We start from the raw sequence: 15,700 nt of genomic DNA on the forward strand, positions 1-15,700 counted from the left end.
CCCCAGCCCCATGACCTCTACCTCTTTCTACCCAGGATTGCAACAGGGTCAGGTTGATGAGGGTTGGAATGGGAGGGTGCTCACATTCTGCTATTGCGCTCCATTCCCAGTGAGGTTGTGGGCATGGGTATGAGGAGAATCAGGAACCTACGGTATGTCAGGGTGGAGCAAAGCTCTGGCTGCTTCCACTGTTAACACCATAGTGTGCTCAGTAAGCAGCTCTGCGGTGGCCTCCCACCCACCCCTGATCCACGTATGAAGCCTCTTCTGGCACCGAGGCTGCAGTCCTTTGGGGTGGACCATCGGTTCCGGGCAAGGGTGGCCGGCCTCAAGAACCCCGTTTTGACTTTTCACTGGGTCCCATGGATTACGTAGCCAGGTCTAGCTCCATCCCTGGTAGCCTTTAGACCTTTGAGATTAGAGACCACAATCTCCTCAGCAAATTTCCCACCCACAGAGTCCTATCCTCCAATCCATTCTCAACAATGGAAACTGAAACAGCAAGAATCCTCTCTCCATGTGTTTCAGGTCCCTTTTCCAAAGCTGGTTTTCCCTTTCAAATCTTGTTCTGAGAAATTAGTCACACACATGATCTGCAGCCTGCGACAACCAGCAGAACCCTCTGGAGAGGATGGTTCCCCACTGGAAGATCCTACACTTCAAGCTATAGATGATGATTAGATGGCTCTTGGTCTTTGATCCACTTTGGGGCAGGGCTAAGCTATAGTTGCCAGCCTCCCTGCAGTTGGGTATGGCTACATGCCCGGGTTCTGGAGCCTAGAAAGACAACAAAATGGGAGCAGGAAATAATGTGTGCCAATTCCAACCTGACCCACAAATCCTCCCCCATCACTTGTCCATTTCTGTCTCCCCTCATCTGCTGATCACACACTGAAGCCCCATGCCACAGTGTGGAGGCAAGAAAGAATGCCCTCTTGGAGGACAGCTACCCATCAATCAGCAAGAGTTGCTGAATTTCCCAAGAGAGAAATAAGTTACCGTTGTGTTACCACTGAGCTCATGAGGTGTATCTGTTAAAGTAACTACAGTTACTTTATTAATAAATACAAATGTGTGGAAATTTTTGAAAAACATATAAAAGAAAACACAAAAGAGAAAAAGAAGCCCACCTCTATTAATGTTCTCGTGAATCATCTTCTGGCCTTTCCCTATGCATTATTCCAAGTACTTTTTACTAAGTCCTTACAATGTAACAAACAGCATGTTAAGCACCTTTCATATATAATGCCACTTAATCCTGACAATAACCTTTTAACATAGGTATCATTATCCCCATTTTAGGGCTGCAGATACTAACAATTACAGAAGTAAAATACGATACAGCTCTCAAGGGGGTGGGAGTGGGAATCAAATCCAGTCTGTCTGATTCTAAATCCAACCCCCTCCTTCATGTTTTTGCTGTTGTTATTGTTGTTAAGAAAACCGGGATGCTATTGTTTTATAGATGTGTTTTATTCACTTAATATTTTGTGGGCAACTTTCTCTGATTAAATGCTCCATTTTACGATATACTATAATCTATTTATCCAAACATTTAGTTGGGTGTTTGGATTGATAAGCTTACACAATTATAAATAACACTATCATGAATATTCATATACACAAGTCTTTGCACATACCGATAAAAATTTCCTTAGAATGATCTGGAATTGCTAAATCAGAAGTTGGAGCTATTTTTAAGGCAGTACATGTATATTACCCAACTGTCTTATATCAGTGATTTCTAAATGGGGGGAAGAGGATTTTGCCCCCAGGGGACATTTGACAGTGTCTAGAGACATTATTGTCACAACGGAGCAAGCATCTGGTGGGATTCCAAAACGTCCAAAATGTCAAGAGTTCCAATGTTGAGACACACTAAGCTTCATAATGGTTTCATCAGGGCATGTCACTCTGAAGACAAAACAAAGGCTATAGCATGATTCTATATTACTTACTATACTGATTCTACTTACTATACGCCAGATACTGTAGTAAGTGCTGAGTTAGCATTCAAGGAGGAGGGTCGGATCAACAGTTAAGAGTAAAGAAAGGAGGTGGTTTGAAAGTAAACTGTACCTTCATTCACTAGAGAGAAAACACCTCTATTTCATTTTATACCCTCATATCTTTCCATATCTTCTTCATCAAATGATTTCCATATACTTTTGCATTAAATTATACAGTCTCACAAAGTTGCCACAAGAAACAATTAATTTTGCCACATCACTACCTACATAAGTGCTTGATCCTTCCAAATTATCTCTAAGAATAAAATCGGTTGTTTCTTCAACAGAAACTCAAGGTCTTAGGTATAAAACATCCCTACGATGACAGTGGCTCCTCTTTCCCTGCCTGACCTTTTTGCTCTTTAATTTAACCTGGCAGATCATCTCCATTTGGTTAATTCAAAGGTGGAAAAATGTTTTCCTGCCCTTTCTATTTTAAATTAGCACACACTCCCTGAGTGCCAGTTCCTTTCTAGCTATCAATGGGACTCACAGCACGCAAGGAAAACATAAAGGGACCAAATCAGAAGCTGCTTCTCTGTTTCCTCATTTAAGACATGGATGGCAAAGAGAGAGGGGAAAGATCCTTGGATCCCAGCTGTGCTATCAGCCCCCTCTCCAGAGGTTCTGTACTCCTCAGCCTGCTTGGTCAATGCTTGGCAAATTCCTTGCCACCGGCTCCTCTCTTCTTTGCTTCTCTGCATAGTAGTCTCTGGGCTATAATAAAAACGGGATGCTATGGCTGTCCTGGGCTTTCAAAGCCAGGCTCAAAGAAGAGGAAGTAAGGAAAGAATCTGACCCCGCTCTCACATACCTGAAGAGAGAAAAAGGAACCAGCCTTAACAGATGCATAAAGCATAGACCCTATCAGTTAGTGCTTCTCTAGAAGCAAAAAGAAGAAGCTAAGGGGGGGAATGCGGATGCTCCATAAAGGTAGCTGTTAGGAATGGGATTATAGCCTCACCTTTCCGGAGAAATTTATGCAGAAAAACCTAGACTGGTTTCCTTAGCAACCCTGAGATAATCTTTCCCACAACGTCCCCAGCCTACAGTTCTTAATTCCATTATAGATGTTATTAAAACTTTAAATATGTAATCATGCACTTTAAGTTGCCAAATACCCATAAAAACTGTTAGGTTATTAAACTGTATACAGCCATTTAAATGAAAAAGGAATAACAACTAACTTCTTTAAATTGAAAAAGGTGAAGTTGAAGACATTCTGACAATCTGATAAATATAGGTAGCCTAAGTACAAGGATAATGCACAGCATAAAATTAACAACATATCTAAACAGAAAAACAAAATAAAGAAAGCCCATCTTTGAATAGTCAACACATTTAAGATAAAATTGTGTCATAGATTTCGCCTAGCCTAAAAAATTTTTAGAGCTTGGGGTGCCTGGGTGGCTTAGCAGGTTAAAGCCTCTGCCTTCGGCTCAGGTCATGATCCCAGGGTCCTGGGATCGAGCCCCACATTGAGCCCCACATCGGGCTCTCTGCTCAGCAAGGAGCCTGCCTCCTCCTCTCTCTCTGCCTCTCTGCCTACTTGTGATCTCTGTCAGTCAAATAAATTTTTAAAAAAAAATTTTAGAGCTTGATTATAAGCACCATGATTTATTATTCATTTATCCTTTAATGTCAGCTGCTACAATTTATTTTGTTTACAAGTACTAGATCCACTGAGCCACCCAGGCGCCCCTACAAATACTAGATCCAAACACTGTCATTTAAAAAAATCTTTAGGATTTCAAGAATAAAACTACAAATGGTCAATCTGGAGACTTTATGGGGGAATTTCTAGCACAGAAACCCAATGTATACTTTTGGGATTACATGTTACACTAGAAAAATAGGCATATTCATTAGTTGCAAAAATAATTAACATAACTATGCTTGTCATATGCACGATATGTATTATGGCCAGTAAATCCTGACAGTCCAAAATTCAGTTAAAGCATTTGGTTACTTTGCCTTTTGAAGGAATCATCACCTATGTATAAGGCATCATGTCTGGATGGTACTATCCTGAAATGTGCCTGAGATTTGTTTCAATCCAGTATTGTAAGACACACAGACATGGAAACCATTGTTTTGAAGGAGAAAGGTTATACTTACAAATCCTCAAACACAGGAGGCATGGCACACCATGCAGGGCCCCATGGGGAAGGACCAGAATCAGTCAAGAGGCAGAAATGGAGAGGGAAGAACATGGCCCAGAGACTTTATTGGGATTCTCTTGGGAAGAAACTGCAGAAGAAAGATAGGGTCCTTCGGTCAATTAGGTTTTGGGTAGTGTGAAGAATTTCAGCAGGCTCTGGACTCTGGGGGTGGTCCCTAGTTGTCTGGGACCCGGCCCTGGGGTGACATAAGCAGGGGGATTCAGGCTTGGTGTGTGCGAGTTTGATAAAGGAGATTGTTGGGAATGTGGCCTCTTCAGGCTGGTTGGTTTGTATAGCACAGGTGCACCTGCAGAGGTAGGTAGGGTAGGAGTTAGGTACCCCTCAGAGGGGCAGTCTTTGCAGGATCGGTGACTCCAAAACCAGAACACCAAAAATATGGAAAATAAGAAAATATGGTCAATACAGTTACTACCACATTTTAAATCAAATTTCTCCTTTCATGCACAAGGACCTTTCTGGGGCCAGGTCATGTGAAAAAAGCTGCTGGACTGTGCATTTAAAAATATGAATAAAGGGACACCTGGGTGGCTCAATGGGTTAAGACTCTGCCTTTGGCTCAGGTCATCTCAGGATCCTGGGATCAAGCCCCGCATCGGGCTCTCTGCTTAGCAGGGAACCTGCTCCCCCACACCTGCCCCCCACCTGCCTACTTGTGATCTCTCTCTCTGTCAAATAAATAAATAAAATCTTTTTTAAAAGTTTAAAAAATGCATAAAGCCTTACATTTCTTACTTTACCCTTTTGAATATTCTTTCTTGTTATCTCATTAGAACCTAGTATTGGTTTTAATAAGTAGATCCTTACAAAATCCTATGGAATAGACATGTCCGGACATATTATTCCTTTATTATAGCTGAAAACACTAAGGCAGAACTGGGAACAGAACTCAAGATTATCTCTAAATCTAGAGCATGTTCTATTACATGCAGATGGTTTTTACAGTTTAACAAGATGATTAGTAATTGATGAATTCATTTCTCAGACAAATGGGCTTAATCAGGTTGTTTAGGGAAAAAATTCCATTAACTGGTCCAAAGTCATCTCTTCCCTGTTAGAGATGGTTGGTCCAGATTGCCTCCTATGGAGTTTCTTCTGGGAAATAGCATATTGGGAATAAACAAAACTACTTGGACAGAACAAGACAGCCAAATACCAGTATGGCATTTCTGAATTCATTTTCAACAGATTTCAATCACTATTTTCTATATGCTGATGAAATTCAATGTTCAAATCAAAGATGGGTATTCTCACCTGACTTGGTCTCTGTACACACTCACATTCCCAGTGAGTAAAATAAGAAATAACCTGATGACTCTGGATAGTCCCCATTTGGCTCTCCAGAGGCTCCTGGAGAGGCTCTGTTCTGTGCCAGAAGGCTGACTGCTATGAATCACTGTGCCAGGGAGGACTCCCTTTGCCCTCTTGGTTTCAACCAACCCTGGGTTCAACCACTGAGTGACACCGACAGGAGATGAGGGTGTGAGGAGGGTAACATTTCCTGGCTCCCTCTCCTCCAGGTCATGCTCGACAATGGCTGAGCTCCTCTCCCTCGGGCCACAACTCTGGCTGGGGGCCCCTCTCCCACAGCTGGAACTCTCCCTCAGCATTCTGGTAGTTGCCCCCTCTGCTTCAGATGTAGGGGTGGTGGTTCATATCTATATACCAAGGGTAGTTGTATTGTTTTACCATTAGCTACTTTGTTATTTCAGCTGGGAGGAGGGATGGAGAGGTGGTGTAGCAACCAGCCCAGTTTATTGATGCTCACTATAAGGAATAGTAGGGAAAGAGATAGCTCTCACTTGGACATGCCCCCATGGGCATCTAATAACTATATCTGGGAATGAGCAGTTTGTAAATATAACCATCTCAGAAGTTGAATTTTTTGAGACTTTTTCAGAGTATGGGAAACATAAGAAATGTAATCAATAAACTTGGACGTGCAATGTTGCTAGAAAATAAATAATTACAAGGTTAATCAATATAATCTCTCATGTCTGAAAGACTTTCAGAGAAAAATTCTAACATCTATTAGACCTTATCCTGGAAGGAGTGTTTTACCTTCAAGAAGTTGTATTGAATGAATGAGGTAATCATGAGAAAACTAGGAAATTCAGTTAGCCAGAATGGCCATGCTCCATCTTACACTTTGGCCAAGAAGAAGTTGGCAGCAGGCTCTTGCTAGTTTAGTATTTGGTTAGTGGCAGTCTATTTTCGCCATGGTCTCCGCATGGAATGAAGTAAAATTTAAAAATAGATAAACAAATAAAAATGAAGGGGCTGGGGAGACAGGGGTCCAGCAACTAATAAGAAGATCTGATTAATGCAGACAAGCAATTCAGGTAATTAGCCAGTTATCTGGGCTTCATAAGCCCTATTTAAAAAAAAAAAAAAATCGACAAGGGATGCCTGGGTGGCTCAGTCATTAAGCGTCTGCCTTCGGCTCAAGTCATGATCCCAGGGATCGAGCCCCACATCGGGCTCCCTGCTCAGTGGAAAGCCTGCTTCTCCCTCTCCCACTCCTCCTGCTTGTGTTCCTTCTCTCCCTCACTCTCTCTTTCTTTGTCAAATAAATAAATAAGTAAAATCTTTAAGAAAAAAAATATACAAAATCAGGTCTAAAGAGCAAAAGATGTGCTCAGGGGATGAATTTCCTGGTTTAGCTCTCTATATGGCTTGTGCAGTCTGAACTTTGTGCTTAGAGGTGGTTGAATTTACCACATAAAGGGTATCCTTGTAACTACCCTGTTGAAAAAAATTGCATTAATCCATCTATGACCTATTGCAGAATATGAAGTGAAGAAGTCACAATCTCGATCTTGTGGAATTCATGGTCAAAAGGTCACGTCGTATCCAAAAAGCAATAGTACTATGAAAATAGAAATACATTAAAGCATTATGGAAGATCAAAGAGAGAGAAATCTTGTCTAGTTTGGGTGAGATGGGGCAGGGGTTAGCAAGAGCTTCATGAAGTAGGACTTTGAGGGGTGAGAGGATTTAAACTGGCAGAGAAAAGGAGAAGGCAAAGGGGCAGTTGTGAGTGTGCGTGTAATAGTTAGTGGTCAGTGGCGGCCACACCAGGGACGGTGGGCCTGAAGGCTCTGCGGTCCAAAGATCTCCTTTCGGATCCCATCTCTCTCACCACTCACCACCTGAGTGACTTTGAGCAAATCACTCAACCCTTTCAAGCCTCAGTTTCTCCTTCTGTAAGAGGAGGGAGGTAATAGCTACCTCTGGGAATTGTCAAGAGGCTTAAACAGAGCATGCTTGCTAATGAACTAATGCCTGTCTCATAATTAGTGCTCCATAAATAGAGTTATTATTAATCCACAGTGGAGTTTCAGTTTGCCTTCTAACATTATGCTTAAATTCTTAAAAAATTGACACCCTTAAAAAGCTCTCAAAGATTCCTCATTTTTTTCATTTAGATAAAAAAGATTTCTTGTACTAAATTTGCAGTAGCCTAAAGCTATATGTTATGATGGGAAAGAGAATTTATGATTAATGTATAAAACCACTGTTTAGTCAGTGAAATCAACCAATTAATAAGAAACCATTGGAGTTATAGAAAATGCACATTTTTTTTAATACCAGGAGGACTTCTTTACTATTTTAATCCCCAAAATAAATAAAAATAAATTTAGCCTGAATGCCTATAAATGGCCAGGAACCAACGTTTCTCCTAAAATATTAGAAACCCAACCCACTCTTTTATGACTAAACAGCTTCTTTTATGATTCAAATTCCACTTTCCAAAAGAACGTGGTTATATTGCAAAACACCACCCTTAAAATAAGTAACGAAAGTGGCAAGTAGTGGATGTCAAGGATCTGGTTGACTTTCCTGTAAAACAACTCAAAGCTATTTCAGAGGAAAGCTTCATACGACTTTTCAACACTATATTAAACATGAAACATTAACTTCCAAATTAAGCCAGGCTTGCAAATAAACAGGTGACCCAAACCTCAGGAACCAAAATAAACTGGTCAGATTCGTAAACATTTAGCTTATGGGTTGGGAAAAAATTAAGTTAACCTTAAATTACCTCCCCAGGATTCTGTAGGAACTGTACTTCTCTGTAATCTATCCTCATGTACAGAGCAGCAAAAGCAATTTGTCACTGTGTTTATCATGATCATGTGTCTGTCAGGAGAGGGGCTGAAACAGCAAATGCTTCCTGCTTCGAGCACAAAATCAATTCTGGTTCTGGCCTAGTGAACATGTATGTGGGCTTAGGGGAGTTTTGAAAATGCTATGTGCAAGGCTGAAGTAAGAATTCAGGTAACTCCTTTTAAGTGTTGGGGTGGGATCCACGTCTGCCTTTTAAGCAAATCTCAGCAACTCAATCACGGGACCAAAGACCCAAGTCTGCCAGCAGTGGCTCATCAGGGAATGAAGCACACTCCTCACTGAATTTCTAGGTAAATGAAATCAATCCCTTCTGAAGCCAAACACATTGAAATGTAGTTATTTTAGTGGAGCATATTCTAAAATGAAATTCATGGACAGTGACTTATAAAATATCATTATTCATATTCTTATTTAATACACAGAATAAATATGGCAGTATAGTAGATAGCATTCTTAAATACAACTTGGGGATCATTTTTGTTTGTTTTCCGTCACTTCTCGTCAAGGATAAGCAATCAGCTCTCCACCCTGCTTGTATTAGGAGAAGGCAAAGCAAGATTTGAATGAGAAACTATGGAGAAAGTGTAGTCCTGGCAGAAAGGAAGAAAAGCACAGAAATAGAAAAGCACAATCCAGGCATTGAAAATGGCACATAATTTAATTAGAATGGAGCTGAGGCTATGTGAGAGGAAGCAGTAGACACTAGGCTGAAATAAAATTGAACCTCTCCACCTAACACTCCAAATGACTCAGACTCAGGGCCAGCTTCATGGACACGTGACTGGTACAGTTGCCAAGGGGCCCCCTGCTTGAGGTTTAATGCTGTACTATATGAAACCCTTAACAATTTTATCTTTGAATTTGCTCTAAGTGAAGCCCAATCGCGCAGTGGCATATGACCCTAAATCTTGAAGCCTTGGCTCACACTCTGTCTTTGCCCGTTTGCCTGCCCAGGACTGGTTCTTGGTCATTTACCCATGCTCTGTTGTGTCCCGGGTCTCCCTTGGCCTCCCACCTCATCACCCTCCCCTTGTGACCAGGGGCTACAACCATGTCGCCCTGGTTGAGTAAGAGGTCAATACCCTACATCTGCGATTGCCCTCTGCTTCTGGTTGGGATCTGGGTGGGAGTGTGGGGAGGGTCAGGTGCATGTCCCATATCAGCACAGAGAGGAGCAAGGTTGTGGTCACCCACACCCAGAGCTGGCAGCATTATGACCAGTTAGGGAACTCAATGAGGGCCTCTTACCTATCCCTCAGAGTTTCTCATGAGGGAGCTATCTGTCTGCTGTGGATCGAGACAGCATACACTTGGGAAGAGAAGATTAACTTCACCCCCAGCCAGGCTCCTGCTTTACCATTTTGTACTACACTCCACATATTATGTAGCTGGCTCTACTTAGAATCCTTAATCACCCAGTTTCTTTTCCTGTTACTGATAACTGTGTCACCCTTCTCCATATCACCCGGGTATTACCAACTTCCCTTCCTCTCAGCCCAACCCCCACTTGCAGAACATCTTCCTTCCGTCCCCTGCTGCCCATTCCCACTGTTCCTGCTTTAGTTCAGTTGTTCATCGTGGCTCCACTAGACCATCATAATAGACTGTTAATTATTGCCATAGCTTTGAGCCTCCCCCCATTCAATCCATTGGCCACTGCCATTAGGTGACCCAAAACACCATCCTGGTCCTGCTAAAATGTTAAGGGCTCCCTGTTAATGTTGGTCACTGACTGTTAGTAAAATTTATATTCTTTAGTCAGCATTCAAGGTTCTTTCCACTTTTGCCCTCATATTACTTTTGCATGTTCATTGTATAGCATGGGCAATACTCTGGCCAAATGAAACCACTCACTGTACTCTATATGCATTTTGTACTTGCTTATTACTGTCTCTCTGCTGAAGCCATTTTGCTGCACCAGGATCACGACCCCCAGGGCCACAACCATCTCCAATGGTGAAATCTAACCCTTTTTTCAGCTTGAATGGCTCCTCCTCCATGAAGTCTTCCATCATGAGGCCAGTCATAATGGGACTCCATTCTCCTCTGTGACTAATCATTTAGTTTGCAACATTTATTAAGTACAGCACTTGGAATTCACTTATTTGTGTATAGTATATGCCTCTCAGGTATAAATGTTTGGAGGGCAAATATCATGTCCTCTCACCTTTCTAGACCCACAGACCCCCTACCCAGGCCTTAGTCCCCCTACTAGGCCTTAGGTATAATGCATGCTTGGTGTATGTTTGCTGCAACTAATGAATAAATGAATCTGTAGTGTAAACAGACGAGATTTTCTGAAAGCCTGGCACACCTGCAACCCTTCTGCGTCATGCCCTTTCCTCCTCCCAGTTCACCTATCAAAACATCTTGGCTGCTTTTCAGACCCAAAGCCCATCAAACACCTGTATTGTCATTATCAACACTAACAAAAATATCATCTCACACTTTTTATTAATGTTTAAAGTGCTATATTCTGAATGCTCGGAATAATCTCAAAGAGAACACCTGTTACTTGAGTGCTCTTATTTTCAACCTCTTGAGGGCAATTTTTTCATTACTATATTAAAGTGGGCTGTTAAATAACTTATAAATGTTGGAGGAAAAAAGGTAAATTGCAGTCACTATGATCCATACAGGATAGCTAAAATGAATTTCTATCCACTTGCAATTTTTTTTCTTCTAATTTCAAGTCAGTTTTTTTTTTTTTTTAGATGAATTGAGGAAAGTAATGAAATAACCTGAGGAGGGTTTTTTGCTGTCAAAACTTGTATTCAACTTTAGCATTTCATTAGTCTACTCTTGACTCCAGAATGTCATGCTTATTATCATAATTCCAAAAGTATCTTTAATGCTTTTCCCTCACCCATATTCTGAACCCACGAAAATCATGAGTCTAATTTTCAAATGATCAAATTTTGAAACTCTGCATGTAAAAATTTCACCTCTGGAAGAAGAAAAAGAATGCTAGTTGAATCTGAGCAAGAAACACCTTAAAAACATAATAACAAAAACAGTTAATAAAGGATCAGAGAGCATGGTTATATTTTTACAAAGAAACTTCAGAATGTTTATATATGATCAGAATTATACCAACACTGTGATAAAAGAACATGCATTTGAAAGGTTGTCAGTTTCCATTAAGAGAAATCTGTAAGAGTCAGAAATGGAAAGGACGGGGGGGAAACGCTAGAATTTAGAAAGGATGCAGCAATAATACAACTCCATAAAAGTTTTATATTGTATGAGTTTCTAAAAGAAACAAAGCATAAAACATTTGATAGGATAGGACAGTGTCAAGTGTTATCAATCACATTTAGAGGAATCTGAAGTAGAGGGTATAAGAGTAGATATTTCTAACTTCCTTGAATGTAAAGATGGTTCTAAAATCTTAATTTAAGGATGGAACATGGCTCAGGGCAAGAGTAGGTTGGTCAAAATTGCTGAGTCCACATCTCAGTCCCAGATCAGGAGAAAAACAATTAAAAATGAGATAAAGAAAAAGAATTCTAGCAGACTAGTATCATCATCATCATAAATTGTTACCATTTCCTGAGCAATTGCAATGTGGCAGGTACTGTTTTAGGGGCTATAATGCAATACTCATTTTACTTTCCAAACAATTACCTTATCTTTGCCATATAGATGTTATTATTCCCATACTGCAGATGAGGAAACTGAGAGAGACTTAGAGAGTAAGAAATTCTGAGGGTTTTGAAGGGGCGGGAGGTGGGAGGTTGGGGGAACCAGGTGGTGGGTATTGGAGAAGGCACGGATTGCATGGAGCACTGGGTGTGGTGCAAAAATAATGAATACTGTTACGCTGAAAAACAAAATTTAAATTTAAATTAAAAAAAAAAAAAAGAAATTCTCCCAGGTGACACTCATGGTGACTACATATTATGCTGTACCATAACAAAGGGGAAAAAAGTAATTTTAAAAGAAGAGTAGCATAAAAAATAAAGAAAAACACACCAGGTTAAAAAATCTAGAAATATATAATAGAAGCCAGTGTTGAAAAAAAAGAGAAACTTCCTGACCAGGTCAAAATGAAGACAAAGCATGACACAGACAGATCTCAAATTCTCAGCCAATATCACACCCTCCCCCTGCCTGCCTTTTGCCAATCCTCCCTAAAACCTGGCCTTTTCCATAGCCATCACTGCCACCCTGGGGACTCTCCCTTCCCACTGTCAGCTTCCAAATATCAAAGGCAACTTTGCTTTACATTCTGTCCGGAGTACAAGCAGGGCCCAGAAGAAATATTAGCTGCTACAAATCCGATTGTCTGTAACTCTGGTAACACCTCTAGCCACAATCCGAGGCAGCAGGAGGACAAGCCAACTGCTGAGGAAGCTGGGATTTCTGTTCCGGAAGAAAAGATGATTATGGGGACAATATTAAATATAAGCTGGGAGTTGAAGGAGGAGAGCAAGAAATAAAGACTATAGAAATGGGAGAGTATCAGCTGGGGAAGAATGAGAAAAGTAAAGGCAATGAAGAGAAAGACTGCAGTTCTGGGCTCTTACAAGTGCCATCCAACTAGGAAGGGATTTTTTTTTCCCCAAACATACAATAAGAATGTGGAATTAATGGGAAGGAAAATACTTTTGGATTGTTCAACTTTTTATAGAATCTTCAACACAGCAACTGTTAAATGTTTTCATTTCTTCTTATGGTTTTCAAGATCATAGAGAAAAAAACACTTGTGAAAGTTCACTTATTGGTTGCTTGATCTAAATCTATCAGCCTTCAAGAGGGTATAATGAATAAGGCACCTAATCAATAACATCAATGAAGATGGTATTTTGACAGGCATCCCCGACTATGAAAGTGAAACTATGAAAATGTGAAACTCGGTTTTAGTCCAAACTATTCCATTTTCTATGTAAAATGGTCAACTTTCAGATGAAATAGAGAAAATTTTGCCCTCATTGTCCTTCCCACCACTCTTCGCTATTCTGAACAACAGCTACCAAACTCTAGAGAAACAGGTAGCTCTGTTAGACCCTGAAAGAAGTGCTCAGCAAATGACCATAAAACTTTCATAACCAAGGATAAGAACTTGTAGTTCTCAGGAACCCTGAAGAAATCTCATAGACACCACACCCAGTTTCATTATATTCAGTGAAGAGGCACTACAGAAATTAGAACCGATGGGCTTTTGGATCTGGCATCTAATATCAAGTTCAAATTGCCGTGAAAATGAAAGGCTTAGCAATACCAGAAAACAGCATGTTGAGGTTCCTTTTTCACTTGAAACTAGCATGTTTACCCTGCTGATTGCCTTTGGAATTGTTTTAAAAAATTATCAATACTTATTTGTTTCACAAACTAAAAGCCTACTTGCTCAGTCCTGCCAAAGCTGCCTACAGAAAATGCTATATTCAAACCTCAGGATAAATAATCCCTCTATTTGTCCAATCTTTCTAAACTCAGTAACAGAAACAATTAAAAAGGCCCATTCTTCCTCTGATTTTCCTCCTCTCTTCCACTTCCCTGCCTTGAAATGTATGCAACTTTAAGGTAAGGGATGTGAAATAGTTTGGTACTTTGTTTCCTGTCCAACTTCAAAAGAGAATGAAACTTATTACAGTCCCAAAAGACATCAGAGACACCAACATCCCATTTTCTTCAGACTAACACTAGTATTCTGGAGCAGACATTTTTCTCAAGCACCTCACAACTACAGTCTTAAACCATACACTGATATGCTTAAAGATAAGGAATCTTGACAGAGTTACATGTGAAATTATTGACTGCAAAATTATCCTTGTGACCTATGAACTGTTCACAACCCACTGTGTGTTAGGAAAAGACCATTATATCAAAGATGGTGTAGTAACATTCTAACTGGTCCAAACTCAGAAGGAATTTAAGTAGCAAGATTAGTTTTGTAAAGAATCGAAATTAATGTGTTCCTGGACGCCGAAGGGTAACAGAAGGCTTAGCTTCCAAGCCAGTGGGGCTCTGGAAGGGGGACAATGCAAAGTCCTACCTGGTAGGCATCAGGAATGTTGACCGTTTCTCCATGCTCCCCGACATAGCCAATGATGCCTTTGCCCCAGGGGACCTGCACCTCGTTTGAGTTCTCTGTGCTGCTGCAGGGCAGTAGTGGGGTTCCTGCATGCACATCAAAGAATTTGGAGACCAAGCTCTTCTTGCCAGCAGCTGCCCCTTCCACCAGGAAGAGCGAGCAGCGGTCAGCGTCCACCATGAGGCAGACAAAGATGAGGATCTTGTAGCTCAGGCTGGTAAGGTCAAGGTCATTGGAGATATCCTTGACCAGTTCCAGGAAGAACTGACGCTCATTATGCTTTTTGAGGTGGCACTTGTAGTCCATGGCTGTAGGGGGGTACTGAGGCAGATTCACCCTCGATTCCAGGAGGGCACTGAGAATGTGGGCCGTGGTGGGGGGCAGGGAGCTGGCCTTCCGAAGCAGTGCCCTCCGCCGCACACTGCTCAGGGGCTCCTGGGCCCGGGCGGTCACCTGTTCATCGTAGGTCCTATTCACGTTGATGGCCTTGGAGCGAGCAAAACTCTTCCTTAGCTCTTTCTGAGAAGCTCTCCGCTGCAGGCTCCCATCGCCCCGGCTGCCACTGGCCCAGCTGGGACTCAGGGGAACCCCACCACAATCCCCGCCGCCCGGAGCGAGCTGGCTGTTGGCAGAGCTATTTGGTCCAGTGCCACCACCAACACGGCCGCTGCCTGCGCCACCACTGTGAGCCACACTGCTGGTGCCGGCCACTGTGGGCCTTGTGCCTACAGCCCCCTGACTCTCCCGGTGCCTCTGCAGCCACTTCTCCACCATCTCCTGCTTCCCCTTCCGCATCAAGTAATCTTCGAACAACTCTGGGTGTCTGTCCAGGAAAGTTTCCACCTCCCCAAAGTCCAGGTGGGAGGCTGTCATGGTCCCAGACACAGCTTTCACTGCCACTCTACACTTGGACCGAATGTTTGCCTACCCTAGCCCTCTAGCTCGTCCTGCACATGTCTATCCCCACCAGTATCCACAGCTCGGTGCGAGATTCTGCGGAGCAGCTGGGAGATGCCCCTTGCTTCGGGCTCAGAGAGTGGCTGGCAGGAACCCCACCCCCTCGTCCCGCTACTCCTCCGCACAGGTGCCCCCACTGAGCTGCTGCCGCGGCCACAGTTCCCGTCTGGAAAATCGGAGCTCTAGCTGTCCTCGCTCCGGCTGCCGCCGCCACCGCTGCTGCCGCTGTAACCGGATGAGTGGACCACTGTGAAAGGGAGGTAGGGCAGGACACGCCCCTGAGTGAGGCACGGAGCCCGGAGGGAGGAAAGGGGTGGGAGGAGGGAGATCGGGCGCCGCACCAGCCAAAGTCCACCGCCCAGGATGCCAGGCGGTTCCTGGAAGAG

General features: G+C 42.4%; 1 protein-coding gene across 1 annotated transcript in view; it reads right to left on the minus strand.

Annotated features, from left to right (window-relative positions):
- PDE11A (phosphodiesterase 11A) overlaps positions 1-15,230 on the minus strand; it is a 388,241-nt gene extending 373,011 nt beyond the window's left edge. The window contains exon 1 of the mRNA XM_059392799.1: positions 14,319-15,230. Coding sequence (XP_059248782.1) covers positions 14,319-15,230 — 912 coding nt within the window. The remainder of the gene's footprint in view (positions 1-14,318) is intronic.
- Positions 15,231-15,700: the final 470 nt, after the last annotated feature.

This window comes from Mustela nigripes, chromosome 3 (assembly GCF_022355385.1).
Source record: "Mustela nigripes isolate SB6536 chromosome 3, MUSNIG.SB6536, whole genome shotgun sequence".
Taxonomy (NCBI): Eukaryota; Metazoa; Chordata; class Mammalia; order Carnivora; family Mustelidae; genus Mustela; species Mustela nigripes.